The sequence below is a fragment of the Vulpes vulpes genome, chromosome X (genome assembly GCF_048418805.1).
Source record: "Vulpes vulpes isolate BD-2025 chromosome X, VulVul3, whole genome shotgun sequence".
Lineage (NCBI taxonomy): Eukaryota > Metazoa > Chordata > Mammalia > Carnivora > Canidae > Vulpes > Vulpes vulpes.
Window position 1 is genome coordinate 106934632 of NC_132796.1, and position 23203 is coordinate 106957834.

At 38.7% G+C, this 23203-nt stretch overlaps 1 protein-coding gene across 11 annotated transcripts in view; it reads right to left on the minus strand.

The window, feature by feature from the left end:
* The window catches only part of ATP11C (ATPase phospholipid transporting 11C (ATP11C blood group)), a 181928-nt gene that overhangs the window by 64742 nt on the left and 93983 nt on the right, over nt 1–23203 (minus strand). For all 11 annotated transcript variants that reach the window (XR_011998277.1, XR_011998278.1, XM_026009045.2 and 8 more), the window contains exons 4-11: nt 21860–21940; nt 19863–19970; nt 7123–7251; nt 5231–5334; nt 3053–3103; nt 2033–2097; nt 1608–1689; nt 546–696 (exon numbers count right to left, since the gene is read on the minus strand). Coding sequence is in view for 9 of the 11 variants with exons in the window: in XM_026009045.2 (XP_025864830.1) it covers nt 546–696; nt 1608–1689; nt 2033–2097; nt 3053–3103; nt 5231–5334; nt 7123–7251; nt 19863–19970; nt 21860–21940 (771 nt within the window). In the remaining 2 variants the exon portion in view is untranslated. The remainder of the gene's footprint in view (nt 1–545; nt 697–1607; nt 1690–2032; nt 2098–3052; nt 3104–5230; nt 5335–7122; nt 7252–19862; nt 19971–21859; nt 21941–23203) is intronic.

A 23203-nucleotide genomic window follows, 5' to 3' on the forward strand; every position in this document is an offset into this window, starting at 1 on the left:
TTTCAATGCCAAAAGCACTGCTGTTGCTACAAAGAAAACTTCCTAATGATATTATACCGTTGGCCAAAATTCTTATCACAGTACATGAAAAGAACATTTAAAAACACCCTCAATTTTATCATTATTCTTCAGTAAAGTACCTTCTGACTTAACACTTTTTCACTTCCTTAAATTCTCTGCCCTCTCCCAATATGAATGCAGGATCAAAGTTTCTATGTAGGCACCTGAACATATTTTTTATGTTCCTATCATGATGTATCACAAGCTCATATATAGTCATGTGTCAGTGATTCTTGCTCAGTTGTTTAAAACTCTTAACTAAAGAGCTAAAAATAAGCACAGGTGCCTAAAGTAAAAGAAAAAAAATACTATAAAACTTCTTATGTATCTAATAGCTTAGGGCTACCATACAACCAAGAGAAAACCAGGAAGTTAGCAAAAGGTATCATTATCAGAGCAACATTTCAATAAAGGGTGGCCTTGGTCACAAAATGCTAGTTAAAATTTTTAACAAGGGTTAAAAGTTTCAGCATAAAACTGATTACCTTCAAAGTTTCCCGCTCTTTTTGAGTCTTTTGATTATACCACGGTTCATCATTATAGGGAGTACTTTGCCAAACATACTTTAGAGTAGTGCATACTGCAGCTTTGGTCAGTAAGATAAATAAATACACGATCAGGAAGGCATTAATGGATCTGAAAAATAGGATATTATGGATTTAAAAGCTATACAATTATTTAAAATATCAACCACGTATAAATTAAACTGTTCAGTTTCCTCAAGCTTCTCCTGTGTACAATGTGTAACCACAGCACAAGCCTGTATGTATGAACCTCAGTTATCATTGCAGAAGCATTATTCTCAGGTGGTGAAGTAGAAAAGCTAGCCCTGACTTGTTTGTTGGTCACCAATGCTCCCCAAAGTGCAGGGGCTGACTAGCTTCACACACTTTCTTTTAAAATAATAAGGCTTCCAAAAAGCAACTGGAAACACACATGCATACACAGTACCTACACCTCAACCCTTACAGAAAGAGTAGGTTGTTTCCATTTCCCCAAATCCTAAGGGTTTGCAGTAGAGGGTGGGGGAGCAAATGTGAAATCCTCAAATCTAGTATGGATTCTTTGAATCTGAAAGGCTGTCACTGACACATGGATATCCATGGTAACAAGACAGTGAGGTCCATGCCATAGCAATTGGCTAGATCTAGCAGGAGACTATTATCTATGTTGTTGAACTTCCTTACACACAGCCACCAGAGGAACCCAAACCATTATCCAGCAGCAAAAGGGAATAAATTTATATTTCAACTAAACTTTGCCCCTGAATAGCTACACAAGCTTAGGTAAGTCACTTATCTCGGAGACCATTTCTTCATCTGTGAAGCAGACAGGCTAATACGAATTACTCTGCGGAGCTGCTCAGAGGATTAAACCAAACCAGACATACAAATCACTGAGCACAATTCTGGAACAAAAAAGTGCTCAGTGTGGTAGCTGCTATTATAATTGATGTTGTTTTTTGTGCTGGCTGTTATTCGGAATTACTAAAAAGTAACTATTTCACAGTTCAAACCCTACTAAAAAAAAATGTGGTGCATGCTAACTTTTCAACAGCAGAACGTTTCTGAGATTTCCCTTGGTAGTTCAGAGCCATTTTGGTTTCCATCCCAGTGTAAACAGCAACTCCTAAGGAATAAAAGAATACAATGAAAACTAGGTTACAAGTCTGACTGCCAACCACCTCCCCAGCAAGTTGGATCTATTCATTTTTTCCATCTACAGAAGTAGGCATTTTAAATCTTAGTCTAGTCACCAGGTGACATATCATTTGTAAGATCATTTTAATTCTACATACTATATTTGTCATACTTAAAGTAAGCTTGTTTACCATCTTATAAATGCCTACCACCTAAAAATAGGCTTAGACTGAGTGGCAGTTATCTGCAATGTCCAATTTTTAACATGGCACTATTTATGCACAGGCTTTACAAAGCATATTTCTGATAAATAAATCTTAAAAATGGTTCACCATATATCTTCTTCGTATTTTTTAGTGTAGCTCCTTTCAACAAGAGATTTTCAGGTCCCAAAGACCTAAATAAAAAAATGGACACAGCTTATCCAAACAGCCCAATAAATACAGCATCATCAACTCTGGGGACCTATTTTGCCCTAACACACATCTATCTCCCAGGGGTTCAGAATGTATCTTTCCACTTCTATCCTATGCTTCCTCCACAGGATGAGCTGAAAGAGCTTTCCCTCTGAATCGACTTGAGGGTACAGCACAGATGGAAAGCAGAGCACGGGAGCAGCCAGCAACACACAGAGGTAACGAGGTGCACACAGAGAGAAAAGGATTCTGAGTCCCAGAGAGTGAGAAACAGGAAGAAAAGGTGACAAATAAAAGACTGGGAAAGCAACCGTCAAGGTGGGAAAGCCACACTGACATATTTAGAGAGAGTAAACCCATCTTTTGGGCAGTCATTGGGCATCTGACATTTAAATTCCTTTTGAGCATGGCTATAAAGGGCAAGTGGGAAAATCGAGGTAATTAACTGGATGATAGAAGAGGGAAGAAAAAATCCCTTTTTATATAAATTGCTTTATTATAAACGATTAGCTTTTCATTTTACTTCAGTCTAGGTAATTCTCTCAGCTTTTACTCTACCACCTTAGCCCTCAATTACTCTCCATTAGCCACCGTTCTCCAGGTATGCTTCCAGTAGAGTCTGTCACTGTACAACCAGGACCAAAGAGCACAGAGCCCAGAACAGATCTGGGAGCGTGAGCCCAAGTGCCTGGAGCGCTGTGATTCTGGAAACCCTCAGCATCACTTCCATCCACACTCAGAGGCCCTATCAATCCCAAGGTTAGTTACTTAAGACTCACTACTGGGATACCAGCTAGTTATCTGATAGTTAATCCAGGTTTATTCACCTTTACATCCCTTTCTATAAAGAACAGTACTGGGGTATTTAATGGGCTTTAAAGGGACATATACCCGCCTCCTCCAGGAAAGGGCAGATTGAAGGAACAACAAACTAACCTGGCATCGGCCTCCAGACTATTACTATAGATACTGATTCGCCCAACAAACCTGCAAAACAGAACATAATGGCAAATGTGTCTTCCTTATCAAGGTAAAATCTATATGCCACAAAAATGGGAATGAATCAAAATACAAATCGTATCAAAGATTTAAGACCGAATGAACTACAAAAAGCTATTATGTTTCTAAAGGGGGGGGAGGAGAGTTATGCTGAAGAGGCATGACATTTTCATATGATTTTTAAAATAATATTATGGATTATAAGAAATAAAAATTTTCAATCGATTTTTAAACTCTAGTGGGCATTGTGCATGCACACAACATCCCTGTTCATGTATATGTTATATAAATAATTAACCTCTATTTTAGATTCATATGAAGAAAGGTTTCTGGTGCTAAAACACTACTTTCAAGACCCTTAGTTCAGTGGTTCTTTCACTTGTATATGCATCAGACTTGCTGGAGTGCTTATTAAACTGGGGGTTTCTGAGCCCCATCCCCAAGCTTATGGTTCAGGTGAGAATTTGCATTTCCAACAAGTTCCCAGTGGATGCTGCTGTTGACCCAAGATCACTCTTTGAGAACCACCGCATTAGTCTTAGAAAGCAAACATTTGATTGCCATCTTGGATATTTCCAGCCTGTGTCTTTCAGCTGGTCTCAATACTGAGCTTGATCTGATCACTTAATATGGCTGGGCACATGATAATCTGCGTTTCTCAAAAATGCGGCAAAAAGGCCTAACTTTCCTTAACAAGAGAGTTGTATTTTATAACTTGCATTATCATTGTTTTTCAGAAAAGCTGAACCATTATTACTAGATACATTAAGTATGATGATCTGCTCATTTAATCACCACATAATCTCCATTGTGCCAGTACTGTGGTAGGTGCTGGAGACACATTAGTAAGCCAGAAAGATATATTCCTTCCACTAAAGGCAAACAGGTTAACAGGCAAGTACAGTGTCACCACGAGGGTGGTAGAAGTACAGGTATTCTGAAGACACGAAGCCAGGGCACTCAATCTAATCCAGAGAAATCAGGAATAACCTTCCTTGCCCTAAAATTCTCCTTTGAAAAATTTAGGAGTTGCCATATAAACACGCAAAAATGTATATTAGGCTCTAACACGGGCAGAATTAGTCACTCCTTTTTCTGTGATTCCATGGGCCTTTTATTCTATTAGCCTAGCTCTAATATAAATTTTAACTGCCTTGCAAACTCTGAGCTCCTTGAAGGCAGGGAACAGCCGTTTTGTTTTATGGTCCCACTTCCTACTATCAAGGTGGATACAGAAGGAAGGAAAGAGGAATGATGGGAAGCAGGGAAGGCATTGTTCTCATAGTAGGAACAAACACTTTGTTTTTCCACTACTGTGCGTTGGTGTTAAGCCACATCCAACCATTTGGTCTCCCGTTATGACCAACAGTATTCATTAACAAGATGCCTGGCATGGGTAATTGATGCCATCTGTAACAGGGCATAGAATGAGATTAATTGGCCCACGCGGGGATAAAACTTGTTACTCTACCCTCATTAACAGCATGCTCTAATCAACCAAACTAACCAGTTTTAAAAATCAAATGCCAAATTTTTGACAACCCACAATGAATGTTAATCAGCAAATCTACTCCAGAAAGCCTAAGTATAGTAAAATAGAGGAAATTACATGATTTCATGGCTCCCTCACTTAACTGTTTACTGTAGACAAAAAACCAGCCTATTTGCAATACTCAGTTCATCATGATCATCATAAAAAAGGATAGTGCATGGCCCCCATATTCCCTTCCTCGCTCTCATATCCTCATCCTCATGTGGGATGATACACACAGTGGTTTATTTTTGTCTTAATGAACTCTGATTAATGCATGAATCTGATAGATCAGCCTTATGGGATAACAATCTTAAAATTTGATAGATGGTTATGTTTACAGATAACAAAAATAAAAGAAAAATCATAAGTAAGGTGTCTGGACCCACAATGATTTATCTTAGGCTGGTAGTGAACAAGGCTGATTTGATTCATTTCCCTGCCAGAAGGGAAGAACAGCTCATAAAAACACGAATGAAGGAGGGCTGCTAAGTGGTGGGTGTTTCTTTGCAATACTGGTGGCAAGGAGAAGCAGAGTCAACAGACTATTAGACAGCTGTAAAACGAAACCAGGTGATTCTTACTTGTAGAGGTCAGGTTGAGGCTGCTCACATTCAATTGCTGCTCGGAGGGTATCAATGGATTCGGCTGTATGTAGTGCAATGGTATCACGTACTGCATAATGTGTCTAGATGAAAGCAGAAGAAAAAGCAAAAACAAGAAAAAGTGATTCTTTTCATAATTGTACACCCACCTTATTCCAGGAACACAGTATGTTTTGGTAAGAGGCTCTGGCAGCATAATACAAATATTGATGCACATTTCCCACTAACTAAATTTTACAGTATTATTATTCTTCAAATATATTACAAATAATTAGAAAGATAACCCTGCTGCAAAGGGATTTCAAAGATAATGAAAAAACTAAAAGCTTTTCCTGATAGTGACAGCAGAGAGAATTCCATTTGTAGCATGCATATCCTTAACTGAAAACCCAATGAAAAATTTAATCCATTTACTTTTTCTTCTATTTATAGAACTGAGACCTATTATTTTGTTCACCATAGACTATGGTGATATCAATGTAAACATATGAATTGAGCATTAGTAACCCTCTGTGTCATAAGAAGGCTAACATTTTGCCAATAGGAAGAAAAAAATTCATTAGTTCCATTACACAAATAGCATAATGATCTTAAAAATGATCAAAAAAATGATCTAAAAAAATCCTCAAAGAGGTTACATTTCATATGAAGAACAGTGATAGGATGTGTCTTGCTTTAGTCAGAAAGAATAGTAGAGTATACCATGCACTTGATTTACTCGGAACTCAAGGCAGGTTCCAATAAACCCATTTATAAATTATCAAAAGAGGGCTAACACAGACTCCAAGACTGTACCACTTACGCAGAAGGGAAAGCTGTTGCATGCTCTTTTGGGAATATTACGGAACTGCCTGAGCTATATTTAAAACTATCCCCTGATTCTGAAGACCTATGTACTTTTAGTGGATTTGATCAGATCGACTTAATTGAAAAAAGAAATCACTTAAAGGCTTTCTTCCTTTAAACAACTTTTCTTCCTTATTAGGGCATCTTTAGGTAGATTTCTTGATTTTTATCTTGACATTTCCTCAAATTTAACTTTGTTTTTGAACAGTTTAAGTGCACTAGTTCATCACCATGCCCTTGAAGTACAGAATTAGTCATCCAACAGGCATTTCAGTTCCTGTTTCACATACTGATTCCTGGTTCTCGACTCCAGATGGAATTAACAAGCAGAGAAAAGCCCTCAAGGATACACACAGAGGTGAGCACATTAGTGCCCTTCCTTAAAGACTGCATATAGAGGATGCATCTCCATGCCCTGTGGAGCTCTGGACAAGGGCCAAGAACTGACTGCTAGAAAGTACCATGGAAGTAAGTTATCCTCCAATATGAGCAAACTCACTTTAGCTCATTTATAATTCTTCCCAGTTGCAATGAAACAAACATTTGCCAAATAAAACCCTAAGGATTTTTTTAAAGCAATCAAACTACTCCAAGGTAGAGTTTCTATATGCCATGAATAGACATTCTTAAAGAAAATATTCATCACTTTCAAAATAAAAATATATCAACAGAGTACATGTAAGTTATTTTTATAGTTCCATAGTTTAAGCCTCTAATGACATTCATTTTAAAAAGCCAAAATAAAACATCGAATGGGGTATGTCAATAATAAATGAAGCAGTGCTACAAAAAATGTAGTGACTTTTATCTGGGGCATGGATTTTCCTCACCGAACACCAACCTCTTCCCTAGAGTTGAGTAATTGCTTGGATCGGAAGTTCAAACACAATTACATAAAAGCTGCCTTCAAATACAAAACTTGCACAAATAAGAAAAAAATAAAAGACTGGGGGCAGTGGGAAGCAGTACTGTATGATTAACTATCCTGAGCTCAGAAAGTTTAGGCAAGATTTACTTTCCATTACCTTGCAATTGGATTCCCCATCAAGACTGGCTGTAGTAACGTAACAGGTTCCATCACTAGTGCAGGATGATAGAAGAATAAGGTCACAGGGGAAGGTTTCGTCTGCCTGTACTTCTACTACATCACCAACCTAGTATAGAGAGAAAAATATAAATATTTTAATTCCAAACAAAGCATCATTACATCTCATACTAAAGCCAAAAGAGTAGCAAAAGACCTCTCCTGCTATTAGGTTCTCAGCATCCTATGCCACGTGAAAGACGATGAAAGAGTATTATTCAGCATTCAGAATCCTCCTTAAGGTCACAAGGACTTATTGATGCAATCAGATTACCTTACTATTGAACTTTAATTTCAAATAACCGACTTCAGTACCCAGGGACTCGTTTGCTCTCTGAGGTTTTCATGCTGCTGTGTTCAATAAGATAATGACCATTATCACTTCATGAACGAATCAAGAAAGTCTGCATGTCTCAACCTGAGCACTTCCTTAACACTGGACAACCACTGTCCTGCTCTGCATCACACATATTTCAATATGCTTTGCCTTCCATGTGCTAACAGCTATCATTGCTGGGTGCCAGTTCCCTCTTCAGTGCCCGGAAAAAGTTAGGTAACTGGAGAGGCATCTATTTTTCCCATAACATTTGACAAAAAAAATAATTTTTAAATAGGTCACTTTCCAATAATCTGCTATCAGAAGAACCCATTAATATAGTCATGAGAAACAATTTCCTATCAGAAAATACCCAAAGCTCGAGTATAGGAAAATCATGAGAAGAAATCATGAACCATTTCTGGTGCAGATAATTTAATAATGTAGGGAATAAATCATAAAGATTAAGAGGCAGGACTTTTTAAAAAGATTTTATTTATTTATTGGAGAGAGAGACAGAGGGAGAGAGCACAAGTGGAGGGGGGCGGGGAAGAGGAGAGGGAGAAAGACAAGCAGACTCCATGCTCAGTGGAAGCTCAACTCTGGGCTGGGCTTGATCTCATGACCCTGAGATCATGACTTGAGCCAACATCAAGGGTCAGACCCTTAACCAACAGAACCACCCAGGTGCCCCAGAAAGCAGGACTTTTTAATCTGACTTTATGTTCCAGCTCTGCCACTTCACTGTATGAGCTTGGGCAAGCATCTCAGATGATTGCAACTCCCTCACAGGATTGGTTTGAGCATGAAATGAGGACACAGGTAATAAAGTGGTTAGCAAAGTACCTGGCACATATTCATCATTTGATAATTATTACAAATATACTGCAACTACATTAGTCCGAACCTATGAATAGTCATAACAGTTCAGGGGAAGGATATAAGAAATCATCCAGAGTTCAGTGCTTCCCAAACTTTTCTATACTGTGGCACATATAGAAAATGACAAGTATCAGTTTTGTACAGCATCTCCGATAAAGGGAGGGAGCTGCTCGTGGCAGAGGACAACCCATTTTGGGAGAGTCAATACCTAGCACACCAACCTGGACACAATTAGTTGTGAAATACTGAATAAATGACACACCTGTCTCCTATTTGCTATAGGATTTGGCGAATAAAAATGAGGATTTCAAGACCTATTAGGGAACAATTTGATTTTCTTGCCAATCTTAATCAGCAGCCAAGAGCAACAGCATCAATAACTGAACTAATTTGTAAATAATATCTTGTTGGATCTTTCCTTCCTCGCTTACATAAACACTTATGTTGCTTACACAAAACTACAATCTATGATTAAATACACAGAAGAGAAATAACAAAATCCTAAATCATCTTAGACAGAGGAAACACTCATTAAAGGCTGGAAGATGATTCTTAGGCACCAATAAACAAAAACCACAAATAGACCATTTATTCTACGACATTTCTGATTTGCTCAGATGTGAACTATAAAGGTCCCTGTACCTGCAGTGCAAGGTAAGGCTGGTGAGATGGACAGAGGGCGGATCTCAGAGGGCTGGCAGGCTAGGCTCAGGGGGTTAAGCCTTCCCCTGAAGGCAAGGGGGAAGTAGACGGGGCTTTTAAAGGAAGGGGACAATAGGGTCCACTTAGACCTTCAACTTAGGCTCTGTTTCAATTTAGCATGTTAAAAGTAGTAAGAGAACATCATCACGCTTCATGATGAGTATTAGAAAAAGCCCGATAATCTACAAAAATTATGATTTTTTTTTCTTTTAGTTCATCAGAGAGCTGAGGTTGCGAGGCAACCAAGTGAACTGAATTTCAAAGGCTGAAAAGTCCTTCTGAGGAGAGAGGAGGAGAAATGAGATGGTTGACAGTTCACAAAGCACAGGAGCAAGAGATGACTGCCAGCAAAGGGCAGGAGAAGAAAACAATTTGATTGTGAACCAATTCTTAAAGGTTTGGTAGGAGCTAATGTGATAGTTTTGGATCTGCAAAACTGAGAGTAGAGATAATAACCACTCATCATTTCTTCCTTACAAGAGAAAACACAAGGGCAGAGACCTGCAAAAGCCTTCCCTCACAGGGTCAGGAATGTAGGTTGTGACCAAACAGAGAGGCAGAATATGCTGGAATTGTGCATGTACCCTTCTCTCATTTGAGGCAAAAGCTGTCTATGTCTAGGAGAAAGGCAAGAAACCCTCCCTGGTCCTGTCTTAGGAAAACCTCAGCACTGCTAAAGAGATGTACAAACACCATCCGCTGCTGGGCATGGGACAGAGAATCCAGGGACATGGGGGCCCTACCACTAATAAAGGCAAAGTTCAGGGATCCCTGGGTGGCGCAGCGGTTTGGCACCTGCCTTTGGCCCAGGGCGCGATCCTGGAGACCCGGAATCGAGTCCCACGTCGGGCTCCCGGTGCATGGAGCCTACTTCTCCCTCTACCTGTGTCTCTGCCTCTCTGTGTGTGTGTGTGTGTGACTATCATAAATAAATTTAAAAAAAAAAGGCAAAGTTCAACTGCCAGTGGAGGTGGGACGGGAGTATCGAGACAAAGTACTCACTCCTGAGGCAAAGGTGCGTAAGCCCTGCTTAATACGGACCCTGGAGCAGCAGAACCAAGAAATCACTCTGTTCCTACCAGGAGCCCGGCAATGAGTAACAGTAAGAAACAGCAATCTACTATTGTTATAGTGGAAGAGAAAAAGCAGAGAGACACATCCACAGGCTCAGGGATACAGGACTTGGCTGGAAGCAGACCGTGGAATGGGAATACTGAGAAAGGCCCTCTGGCAAACCAGGCCCTACACAAAGCCTGAGACAATGGCAATTGAGCACTCCTGGAATTGGAATTTCCAGCTGGGTATCAAAAGTAGCAATGGCTACAACAAAAAACCAAAGCCAGCTCATCTCCCGACTAGACTGACTTCCCGTTCACATTAATGGGCTGAGAGTAGAGGTGTGCCCATTTCAGATCATCAATACTATTTACCTTGGTCTCTAGCATTTACATACAATGACCAAAATTCAATTTAAAAAAATACAATACACGTAAAACACAAGACAAAAATGACCTAACGTCAAGATATGAAGGAGTCAGCAGGAGAAGTACCAGAAATGTTGAGATTGTGGATTATGAAACAGGCATGTAAAGATAAAAATAGCTATGGTTAAGATATTAAAGTATTTAGTGCAAAAGGCAGACAACATACATGTGTAGATGAGGAATTTGGGCAGAGATAGAAACTACCAAAAGAGGCACAAGGAAAAGTTAGAAAAGAAAAACATAATATCAGAAATAAAGATGTCCTTCAATGCGTTTATCAGCAGACTGGATATAAAAAAGGAAACAATCAAAAAAATAAAAAAAGGAAACAATCAGAAAACCTGAAGAAACTCTTCCAGCATTTCCAATACCAAACCCATACTCTCTTCCTTACAAAGAACTGTGAGTTTACCTTGGAATTCCTCAAGTCCTGTTTGTAGGCTTTCTTCTCTATATGCTAGGATTCAATCCAGTCCCATAGGCTTCATGGGCCATCTATGTGTCGACAAAATCCAAATTTCGACTGCTAACTCAAACATCTCTAAGTTCCAGACCTGACAATTCCATCTGGATGTCTAACAGATATCTCAAAATTAACATGGCTAAAATGGAATTTTTTTATATTCCTTTTACTCCTACATCTGTCACTAAACCTATTCTTCTCCCAGTCTTCTCCATCTTAATAGCCAGCATTTTGTTTCATAGTTCTACGTAATTCACCCAGTTGCTCAGGTCAAAACCAAGACTATCTTTATTCTCTTTTGCTCTTTTTCTCCCTCCCTGCATCCAATACATCACTAAGTCCTGATGATTCTACCTCCAAGAAATATCCTGCATATATCCATGTATCTCAATCATGAGACAGGTTGTGAGCACGAACTCTACACCCAAACTTGTTTTTTTTTTTTTTTAAGATTTTATTTATTCATGAGAGAGAAAGAGAAGGGCAGAGACACAGGCACAGCTCTACATAGGGACTCCAGGATCACACCCTGAGCTGAAAGCGGCGCTAAACCACTGAGCCACCCGGAATGCCCCCCAAAACTTGTTTCAAACCTAAGTTTCCCACTTCCTGGTCATGGACAACTTTCTTTATCTCCCTGTGCCTCAGTTTTATCATTTGTAAAGAAGGAATAATGAGAGTACATACTTCAATAAGACTCTTATAAAGTAAGGATTAAATCAGTTAATAGAGGGACTCCTGGTGGCTCAGCAGTTGAACCTCTGCCTTTGGCTCAGGGTGTGATCCCAAAGTTCCAAGATCAAGTTCCACATCAGGCTCCCTGTGAGGAGCCTGCTTCTCCCTCTCCTTATGTCTCTGCCTTCTCTCTGTGTCTCTCATGAATAAATAAATAAAATCTTTTTAAAAATAAATAAATCGGTTAATAGAATGTGAAAGGGAATGCCTGACATATTAATATTATATATAAATGTTAACTACTTTTATTATTGTTATCTACTACTGTCATCCTAATATAGGCTCTTAGCCTCTTCTGCAAGTCACTCCCTGGCTTTGAATCTCTTCAAAAAATTTCCACTGCAGAGGATACACACCAAGTTACTCTCTTACTCAACAATAGTCTGCCCACTTCCCCAGGCAAGCAAAATCAAACATTTGGATACTTCTGGTTTATAGACATTTCCTGCCACACACAAATATTCCAGAAAGGGCCGAATCAAACAGCATTTCACACAATAGCATCAACTGATTTAATTAAGATTATACCTGGCTGAGATCAGCCTCAAGGCAAAGAAGCCTAATGAACAAAAGATAGAAGATGGGGGGGGGGGGGGGGGCGGTGGTCTTATCTTCCTGAAGGGATAGGGGGTAACAGCAAAATCAGAAAGAGGAAACGAGAGAAAGGGAAAGATGTGGGAACATTTACTTGCGTCGCAATTTTACTTAGTGCCCTGGGAGCAATAGATTTAATGTAATGAATCGTTTAGGCTGCATTTGGTTCTTTAGGCTACATTTGGTTCTTATGAGTAATTTCTAAGACCGGTTTGGCAACTTCAGATCCTAACCACTTTAGTTGAGGGTCTTCCCCTATGGAATGCAGGAAATGCAGAAAAGCAAGAAGGGTGATAGACATGCTATGTCAATCTCAGGTAACTCTCCCACCCTGTAGCCTTTTTCTCATTACTATAAGAAGATGCAAGACAATTACCTATCACTGTGGTTATGGAGAACTTATATCCAATTCCTAGTGTTTAATAAATAATTCGGCGCTGATAATACTTGATAAAGTACTAGGAGGACAGTATCATTTTTTAATGACTTCATATCACAACCCTGAAACCACTCAGGAATGGTATCTTCACCTACCCTCTTCTCTTTCTGTTCCAACCTATTTTCTTCCCTTGTTCTGGACAATTTGATTTCTATTACCTTTCATATTTTAATCTGTATTCATATAGAAATATTCCTTTAAAAATAGTATCTTGGAAGATCAATAAGATCAACACATCCTTAGATAGACTAAGAAAAAAGACTCAAACAGCTAAACATTAACATCTAATCATTAACATCTGATGCCACAGAAATAAAAAGGATTTTAACAGACTACTACAAATAAATGCCAACAAATAGGATAACCTAGACTAAATGGGTAAGTACTGAGAAATATACAACCTGCCAAAACTGAATCACAAAGATATAAAAAATCTGAACAGACCCAAAACTAGTGAGACTGAAGCAGGAATTGAACCACCCCCCCTCCCCCCCAGCAAAAGAACCTCTAGGGCTAGATGACCTCATAGGAGAATTATGCCAAATATTTAAAGAAGTAGTAACACCAATTCTTCTCAAACTTTTTTGAAGAATTGAAGAGGAGGGAACACAAACTAGTTCTATAAGGCCAGAATTACTGCAACCATTTTACCAAGAAAAGACAGTATAAAAGACTACAGACCAATATCTTCAATGAATATTGATGAAAAATCCTGAACAAACACTACCCAACCAAATCCAACAGCACATTAAAATGATCATACACTGTGACCATAAGGGATTTACCCATGGGAATGAAAAGATACATACAAAAATCAATCAATGTAATGCAACACATAACAACACACAAAAGCTATATGATCACCTTAGTCAATGCAAAAAAAGCAAAGCATTTGGCATAAATTCAACACCTTTTCATGATAAAAACACTCAATGAACTAGAAAGAGAAAAACATGACCTCAACAGAAAAAAAGCCATATATGAAAAGCCACAGCTAACATACTCAGTGAGGAAAGAGTGAAAGCTTTTCTTCTAGTATCAGGAACAAAGCAAGGATATCCACTCCCAGCATGACTATTCAACATTATACTGAAAGTTCTAGCCAGAGCAATTAGACAAAACAACAACAACAAAAAACGCATACGAATTGGAAAAGCAGTAAAATTATCCTGATATGCAGATGACATATTATTATACATAAAAAAAAAAAAAACCCTAGATTCGGGACTCCTGAGTAGCTCAGCAATTCAGTGTCTGCCTTTAGCTCAGGGCATGATCCCAGGGTCCTGGGATCAAGTATCCCATCAGGCTCCCTGCGAGGAGCCTGCTTCTCCCTCTGCCTCTGCCTCTGCCTCTGTCTCTTTCTGTGTGTCTCTCATGAATAAATAAATTAATCCTTAAAAAAAACCAAACCCCTAGGTCTTACACACAAAAACCTGTTAGAATTAATAAACGAATTCAGCAAAGTTGCAGGATATAAAATCAACACTCAAAATCAGTTACATTTTTATACACCAACAACGACCATCCCAAAAGAAAATTTAAAAAGTAATCTCTATTTACAACAGCATCAAAAAAGATAAAATACTTAGGCATAAACAACCAAAGAAGTTAAAGACTTGCACACAGAAAGCTACAAAGCATTGCTACAAGAAATCAAAGATAATAAAAATAAATGGAAAGCCATTTCATGTTCATGAATCGAAGACTTAAGATTGTTTAAGTGCCTATACCATTCAAGCGATCTGCAGACTCAATGGAATTCCTATCAACACGCCAATGACATATTTGCAGACATAGAAAAAAATCCTAAAATTCGTATGGAATCTCAAGGAACCCCAAATAGCCAAAACAATCTTGAAAAGAAAAAATAAACTTGAGGAGTCTTCATACTTTCAGATTTCAAAAGTATTACAAAGCAACAGTAATTAAGACAGGATGGTACTGGCATAAAGACAAATCTATACATCAATGGGGAGCCTATAAATAAACTCTTGCACATACATATGGCAAAATTATTTTAACAAGGGTACCAAGACTATGCAATCAGGAAAAGACTGTCTCTTCAACAAATAGTGTTGGGAAAGCTGGACACCCACATGCAAACAATGAGGTTCGGTTCTTACCTTACACCACATACAAAAATGAATTAAAGACCTAAATGTAACAGGCATCTGGGTGGCTCAGGTCATGATATCGGGGTCCTTGGATCAAGCCCCATGTGGGCTCTCTGCTCAGTCGACTTCTCCCTCTGCCCCTCCCCCACTCATGCTTGTTCTCTCTTTCAAATAAATAAATAAAATTGTAGGAAAAAAGACCCAAATGTAAGGTCTAAACTTTTTAGGCTCCTAGACGAACATAAAGGAAAAGCTTCAGGACATTGGATTTGGTAATGATTTATTCGATATAGACCAAAAGTACCAGAAAAAAAAATCAACATTAGAAATGGGAATATATCAGTGTGCTTGGGTAGCTCAGTTGGTTAAATGCCCAACTCTTGGTGTTGGCTCAGGTCTTGATTTCAGAGTCATGAGTTTAGACCATGTGTTAGGCTCCATGCTGGGTGTGGAGCCTACAAAAAAAAAAAAAAAAAAAAAGAAGGAGGAGGAGGAGGAGGAGAAGAAGAAAGAAGAAAGAAGAAAGAAGAAAGAAGAAAGAAGATGAAGATGAAGACGAAGATGAAGAAGAAGAAGAAGAAGAAATGGGAATATATCAAACTTAGAAACTCTGCCAAAGGAAACAATCAACAGAATGAAAAGGTAACCTATGGAATGGGAGAAAATATGATCAGAAATCATATCTGATAAAGAATTAATATCCAGAATATATAAGGAACTTCTACAACTCAACAACAAATACTTCAGTTAAAAAGTGGGCAAAGGATCTCAACAGACATTTCTCCAAATAAGATACAAATGGCCAAAAAAGCACAGGAAAAGATGTTCCACGCTTCTTCTAATCATTTGGGAAATGCAAGTCAAAACCACAATGAGGTATTTCACAGCCATTAAGATAGCCACTATCAAAAGAATAGAAACTAAAAAGTGCCAGAGAGGATGAGAAGTTGAAACCCTCGTACACTCTAAGTGCTCTAAGTGCAAAGGTAAAATGATACACCCATTATGGAAAACAGTACGCAGGTTCCTCAAAAAATTAAAAACAGAATTACCATATGATTAAGAAATTTTATTTCAAGGTATTTATTTAACATAATTCAAAGCAAGATCTCAAAGAGTTATTTGTACACCTGTGTTTGTCATAGCATTATTTACAATACTAAGAGGTGGAAGCGACCCAAATGTCCATCAACAGATGAGATGATAAAGAAAATGTAGTATATACATAAAATGGGATATTACATAGTCTTAAAAGAGGAGAATTCCTGTCATATGCTACAACATGGATGAACCTTGAAAACATTATGCTAAGTGAAATAAGCCAGTCACAAAAGGATAATACTGTATGGTCCCATTCATAGGAAGTATTTCTTGAAAGCAGTCAGTCATAGAAACAGAAAGTAGAAATGTGTTTGTTTACCAAGGGCTGAAGGTAGGGGCAGTTCATGTTTAATGGGAATGAAGTTCTAGTATTATGAGATGAAAAGATACTAAAGATTTGTTGTACAACAACGTGAATATAGTTAACACTACTGAATTGTACACTTAAAAATGGCCTGGTTGGCTTAGTCAGTGGAGCACGTGACTCTTGATGTGGGGTTTTTGTTGTTGTTGTTGTTTAAAGCTTTTATTTATTCATGAGAGACATAGAGAGACAGAGACACAGGCAGAGGGAGAAGCAGGCCCCATGCAGGGAGCCCAACGTGGGACTCGATCCCGGGCCTCCAGGATCAGGCCCTGGGCTGAAGGCGGCGCTAAACTGCTGAGCCACCCAGGTCCCCCTGATGTGGGGGGTTTTGAGTTCGAGCCCCACGCTGGGTGTAGAGATTTTAATAATAAAATCTTAGGGGTACCTGGATGGCTCAGTTAAGCCTCTGACTCTTGGTTTGAGCTCAGGTTATGATCTCATTGGGTCCTGAGATCGAGCCCCACTGTTGGACTCTGTCCTTAGTAGGGAGTCTCCTTTAAGTTTCTTTCCTTCTGCTCCTCCCCAACCCACTCCCCCCCCAAAATAAATAAATCTTTACAAAAAATAAAGAAAATCTTTTTTTAAAAATGGTTAAGATGGGCTCTCTCGGGGCCCCACTTTCAAGGTGACCAAGAAGGAATAACAAAGAGCCGTGGCCATGTGCAGTCTATTCATGGCACCAACTGTGCAGCTGCCTGCCCAAGGACAAGGCCATTAAGAAGTTCATTATTCGGACCTAGAGACTGCCCCCATCAGAGGCATTTCTGAAGCGAAGGTCTTCCAGGCCTGTGTGCATCCCAAGCTATCTGTGGGCTACATTACCGCACGGGCTGCACCACTGGCAGCAAGGACGTTGGGCATTGCTCTCCTGAAGCACAGAAGGACCCAACACCACAACCTTCACCCCGATGTAGACCCGTGGGTGCTACCCCACCACCTCCATCAAAGGCCCTATAAGGAGCTAGGTCCCTAAGGACTAAAGAAAAACTGTTCTCTGGAAAAAAAAAAAACTAAATGAAATGGAGATTATACTTTAAAAACAATGGTTAAGATGGTTCACTTAATAATATGCTTTTTGATCACAATAGCAAAATGAAATTTAAAAAACCAAATCGTATTTTAAGACTGGGATAAAATATTTGTAGAAGACATATCTGATAAGACTGTTATCTGAAATGTTAAAAAAAAAAAAACTTTTAAAACAAGAAAATGAGCACTCTCGATTATATAATTGGTAAAGACCTGGATAGACAACCTCATGAAAGAAGATATTCTGATGTCAAGGACACATACGAAGAGATGTTGAATACCATTTGTCATCAGGGAAATGCAAATTAAAACAAAATGAGATACCACCACGCACCTATTACAATTGCCAAAATCCAAAACACTAACAACAAATGTTGGCCAGGATGAGGAGAAACAGGAACTCTCATTCACTGCTGATGCAAATGCAAAACAGCCAGCCTCTTTGGAGATAGCTTGGCAGTTTCTTAGAAAACTAAACATGCTTTTATGGTACAATCCAATAAACACCCTCCTTGATGTTTACACAATTAAGATTTTATGTCCATGCAAAAACCTGCACATAAATGTTTATAGCATCCTTATTCATAATTGCCACAATTTGGAAGCAACCAAGATGTTCTTCAGAAGGTGAACAGATACATAAACTGGTACACCTAGACAATGGAACATTATTCAGTGCTCACAAGAAATGAATCAAAACATGAAAGGACATAGCATAAACTTAAATGCATACTGTTAACCTAAAGAAGCCAATCTGAAGAGGCTACATACTGTATATGATTCTAACAGTATAATATTATGGAAAAAGCAAAACTATGGAGAGAGTAAAAAGTGGTGACCTGGAGTTGGAGGGATGAAGGAATGAAGAGGCAAAGTACAAAGGATGTTTAGGGCAGCGAGACAATTCTATATGATACTAATAATGGTGGGTACTTGTCATTAGACATTTGTCTAAGGCCACTTAATTTAGAATAAGAGTGAACCTTAATGAAAACTATGGACTTTGGGGATCCCTGGGTGGCGCAGCGGTTTGGCGCCTGCCTTTGGCCCAGGGCGCGATCCTGGAGACCCGGGATCGAATCCCACATCGGGCTCCCGGTGCATGGAGCCTGCTTCTCCCTCTGCCTGTGTCTCTGCCTCTCTCTCTCTCTCTGTGACTATCATAAGTAAATAAAAATTAAAAAAAACAAAACAAAACTATGGACTTTGGATGGGATGAGCACTGGGTATTATACTCTATGTGGGCAAACTGAATTTAAATAAAAAAAAAAAAAGAAAACTATAGACTTTGGGTGACAATGATGTGCCAGTGTAGGTGGATTCAACAAAAATACCACTGCTGATAGCGAGGGAAGTTGTACATTCGTGGGGAAAGGGACTATGTGTGTATATATATATATAAACAAAAAAGCTGTACTTTCCTCAATTTTGCTGTGAACCCAAAACTGTTCTAAAAAGTAGTCTATTAGTAATTAAAATAAAAATCTATTGGGAACAAAAAAGGTTATTTGATGTGGGTAAGTCTAAACTCTTGACTAGTATCTTATTAAGTAATCAACAATGATTAATTTGGATAAAAAATAACTTGGCTGCTAGTAAAAATAATATCATGGAACTCTCCTACATTGCTGGTGGAATGTAAAATGGCACAGCTGCTGTGGAAAACAACTTGGTGGTTCATGAAAAAGTTGAACAAAGAACTACCATATTATGGGGGCACCTGGGTAGCTCAGTGGCTGAGCGTGTGCCTTTGGCTCAGGTCAGTGATCCCAATCAAGTCCTGCATCAGGCTTCCTGCTGGGAGCCTGCTTCTCCCTCTGCCTGTGTCTCTGCCCCTCTCTGTGTCTCTCTCATGAATAAATAAATAAAATCTTAAAAAAAAAAAAAACCTACCGTATCATGTAGCAATTCTACTCCTAGGTATGTATCCCAAAGAATTGAAAACAGGTGTTCAACAAAAACCTGTCCATGAATGTTCATACTAGCAATGTTCATACTAGCCAACACATGGAAAAACCCCTAAATGTCCATCAACTGATGAATGGATAAGGAAAAGATGGTATAGCCATATGATGGAATATTTAACCATAAAAGGCAAGAATTACTAATATTGCCACAATAAGAAGAGATCTTGAAAACATTACATAAAGTGAGAGAAAGCAGACACAAAAGGCCACATAGTATCTGATTCCATTTATATGAAATAATCTAGAATAGGTAAATCCATAGAGACAGAAAGAAGATTAGTGGTTGCCAGGGCCTGGGAGAGGGAGGAATGTGGCCTGACTACTTAATGCCTATGGGGGTTCCGTTTTGGGGTGATGAAAATGTTCTGGAACTAGATAGTGTTGATGTTTGCATTACAATGTAAATGTACTAAATGTCACTAAATTGTAATTTTAAAATGCCATGTTTTTAACGCAATAAAAAAAAGAATGAACTACAAAAATACCTTGATTTTTTCACTCTCTTTTCTCACTCTCTTTGCATTTTCAATAATGTAAACGGTACTCTTGTTGACTTCATTGTCAGCTCTGTGTCTTAGCCAATCCTCATATCCCTAGGAGAACAAAAATAACTACAGTCAAGCTCACATAATGCAATGAAGTTGTTAATAAATTTCAATAGCCCCCTCCATGAGTCACCAGTAGATATTTATACTTATAGTATTAATCTCAACTCAGAGTGCTAAAGAGACAACATTGTACATTTTTACAGCCAAAACTAAGACATGCTTTTAAAATACCCCTTAGGTAAACAAAAATCTTTTACTGTGTTAAAAGATTTCTCTATTCTACAGATAAGTATCAATGAAAACACAAGCATCAGAACCTTAATATTCTTCAACTGTGAAAGGCTATGATTTATTCTTCTAATTCTACTCTTATTCAAGTTAATGTTAATTTCTCTACTTTTTAATTTGACAATTTTTTTCTGGGTTTTATTTTCTTACAGCTCTATCACTTAAAAATATTCTTCCGTAGCAGATTGTTGAGAATGATCATCGCTGAGGAAATATAATTTCTCCCCAGGGATAGAGAACAGAAAAGGCAAGTTAGGGTTACTTTGGCAGAGAATCCATGATAAGTTTTGGAGGTCAACAGTTAAACTTCTCCATTGACTTGGTAGTTAAGGAAACTGTAAATTGGTGTTCATTTTTTAGAGTTGAAAGTAATCAGGGAAAAGTCTAATGGCTCATTTTAGTTTGGGTTTTTGTATGAAGTAAATTTAAGCCAAAAGAACTAAGGAACTAAGGAAGGAGGATGTTCATTTGTTTGAGCATGACCTCTTCTCCTTTTTTTACAACACTTTGCTTTTTTTCCTTATAATAATGTACCTTTTCAAATATAACTGTTTGAAAATCTCTTGATCGCCTTCCGCTTTTTTTTCCCAGTGCTATATTCATTCCTGTTCTGTCCCTCTTTATGACAATGCTAGGCTATCACTTCCTGTGGCACTTTCTGTGATGTCAGTCAGCAAAGAAAAGCCCTAACATGAACTAGTATAGGGAGTAAAATGAATCAGTAAGAGCTTTTGTAAACCATACAGGCTATTCTTGGAGCCAGCAATTCTATGATGTTAAAGAAAAATAATCCTAACAGCCTAAGGGAAAGAACATTCCAAAAGTCTTTATTTAGCAACCAAACACTTGATAAAATATTCTTGCAGTTCCTGGTAGGCAAGATAGAAGACCAGATAACCCCCAAGAGGAAAGGTAACCTTGTTCAAAATACCATTAAGCAGACCTTCTTTTTCGAAGTTCTTTAGGATTCTTCTAAAGCTCTTTGGTGAATAGCGTCTAAAAGTATGTTTGCAATTAGTCAGGTCCTATGGACGGTCCCAGTACACAACAAACATTGCTAACTCACCTTTTACCTCGTTTCCCATTTCCACTTTCAATTCCATGTGGAATTTTTCAAGTGTACTATCATATAAAATGGTCAAAATACTTCAAAGACATCGGCACAGAAACCATGGTAATTGTCACCTTTGATGAAGAACAAGAACAAAAGTCTCCTCTGCCTACCACCCACTTCGGCAGTCTCAGGAAAGACAACAAAGTATTTATGTTCTTGAGTTCTCTGCTTTAGGCAATCATTACAAAAATTCATGAGAATGGGGGTTTTTCAGAAAGATCCACCACCCCGAAAAAAGACTTATGCACAGTAAAAATTCACCTCTCATTTCCAGACTGAGCTGTACCTTCTTCTTTCTTTTAGGGTTATAACCCCACAAAACAAATACTGGGGGGAAAGGGGGCAAAAGAAAATAAAGATGCACCTTACAGTCATTTTCATGTTTTCCATAGGAATCAAATATAAACTAAATCCACTCTAATAACTAATAACTCTAATCCCACTCTATATAAATATGAAAAAGGACCTTTGACCTTGAAATTCAAACCGGAAGGGACTGACACACAGGCATAATTGTAAATAAGAAATTTACCTGTTTGATGGCTGTAACAGTTATCACAAAGAAAAGTGGAAGTCCACTGGTAACTGGGCTAGTTGGTGTGTCTACTGTGACCTAGGTAAAGAAATTAAATTGAACGTAAATTGAAAACAAGCCATTCGCTTGCATGCAGGACTCATACGTTGCAACCATTTCAGAAAAAATACAGATAAAACATACTCTGGTAGCAGGGTCAATGTCAACTTCCATTAAAACAAAAGCAATCCACAGATCATTTAGTTTGAGGAAACGGTTCTAATTCAGGCTTAGTTTTCATTCCAATTTGGATTAACTTCTTCAATGAAATATAACCAATCATTTACCATCTCTTTGTTGAGTACCATTCTTTCAGGCCCTGTGCTAGAATCGGCTAGGCTCTAGAGATATTGCTTTAAATAAGACAGAGAACAGGCCCTGCCCTTGTAAAGCTGGCAGCTTACAGGAAAACGTAGACATTAAAACAAGTGACAATGCTGAAATCTAAAGAGTAAAACAGAAGTGAACTAGATGAAGAACGGGCTTTCAGGCAGTGGACAGCATATACCATGTCTCTATGGTAGGAGGGAGGGGGGCACAAGTGAAGAAATAAAGGAAGCCAGAGGCCAGAGAGTATGGTATAAGCTGGGGCTAGAGAGGGACACAGAGGCAAGTCCAAGGAGGGCCCTCTGGCCAGAGTGCATTGTTTGTCCCACAGCAGGAAATAACAGAAGCTTTTAGGCAAGGAGGGGGTCACATGAACAGAACTACATTTTGAAAAGCTCATTCTCCCTGGTTTGTGCAAAACAGAACAGAAGCATGAAGGTGGGGGTGTTCATGTAGGAGGCTACTGCCATAATCCAGGTAAAAGATGATGGCTTGGGCAAGGAGAGGCAGCAGTAGACATGGAAAGAACTTTCAGAGATATTTAGGGGTGAAATGGTAAGAATGGCAAAGGACTTCTTGTCAGAGTAATTAAAGATGACTTTTAAGTGTCTGGTTAACATGGCTGGGTAGATGTTGTCATTTGGTGAGACAACAAATACTGAGAGAGAACTAGACCTGAGGGGCAAAAGACCATGAGTTCAACCTGCCCCCACAACTCTCTCTCATCTCTAATCCCCATCCAGGCGGGTTTCTGCCTCATACCCTGAGTTAGAGACACAGGCTTTGACATGGCTCTGTGCCTTCATGCACGACCTGATATACCAATCTGGCATTCTTCACCAGTATACTTGCTCTAATCTTTAAGGCTTAGTTTAGATGTCATCTACTCTTTAAAGTCTTCATACGCTCTTCCTGGTTGGAAAGACATAATAACTTCCACCGTGTCCCCATAGCATGTTGCTTGTGCTACTTTCA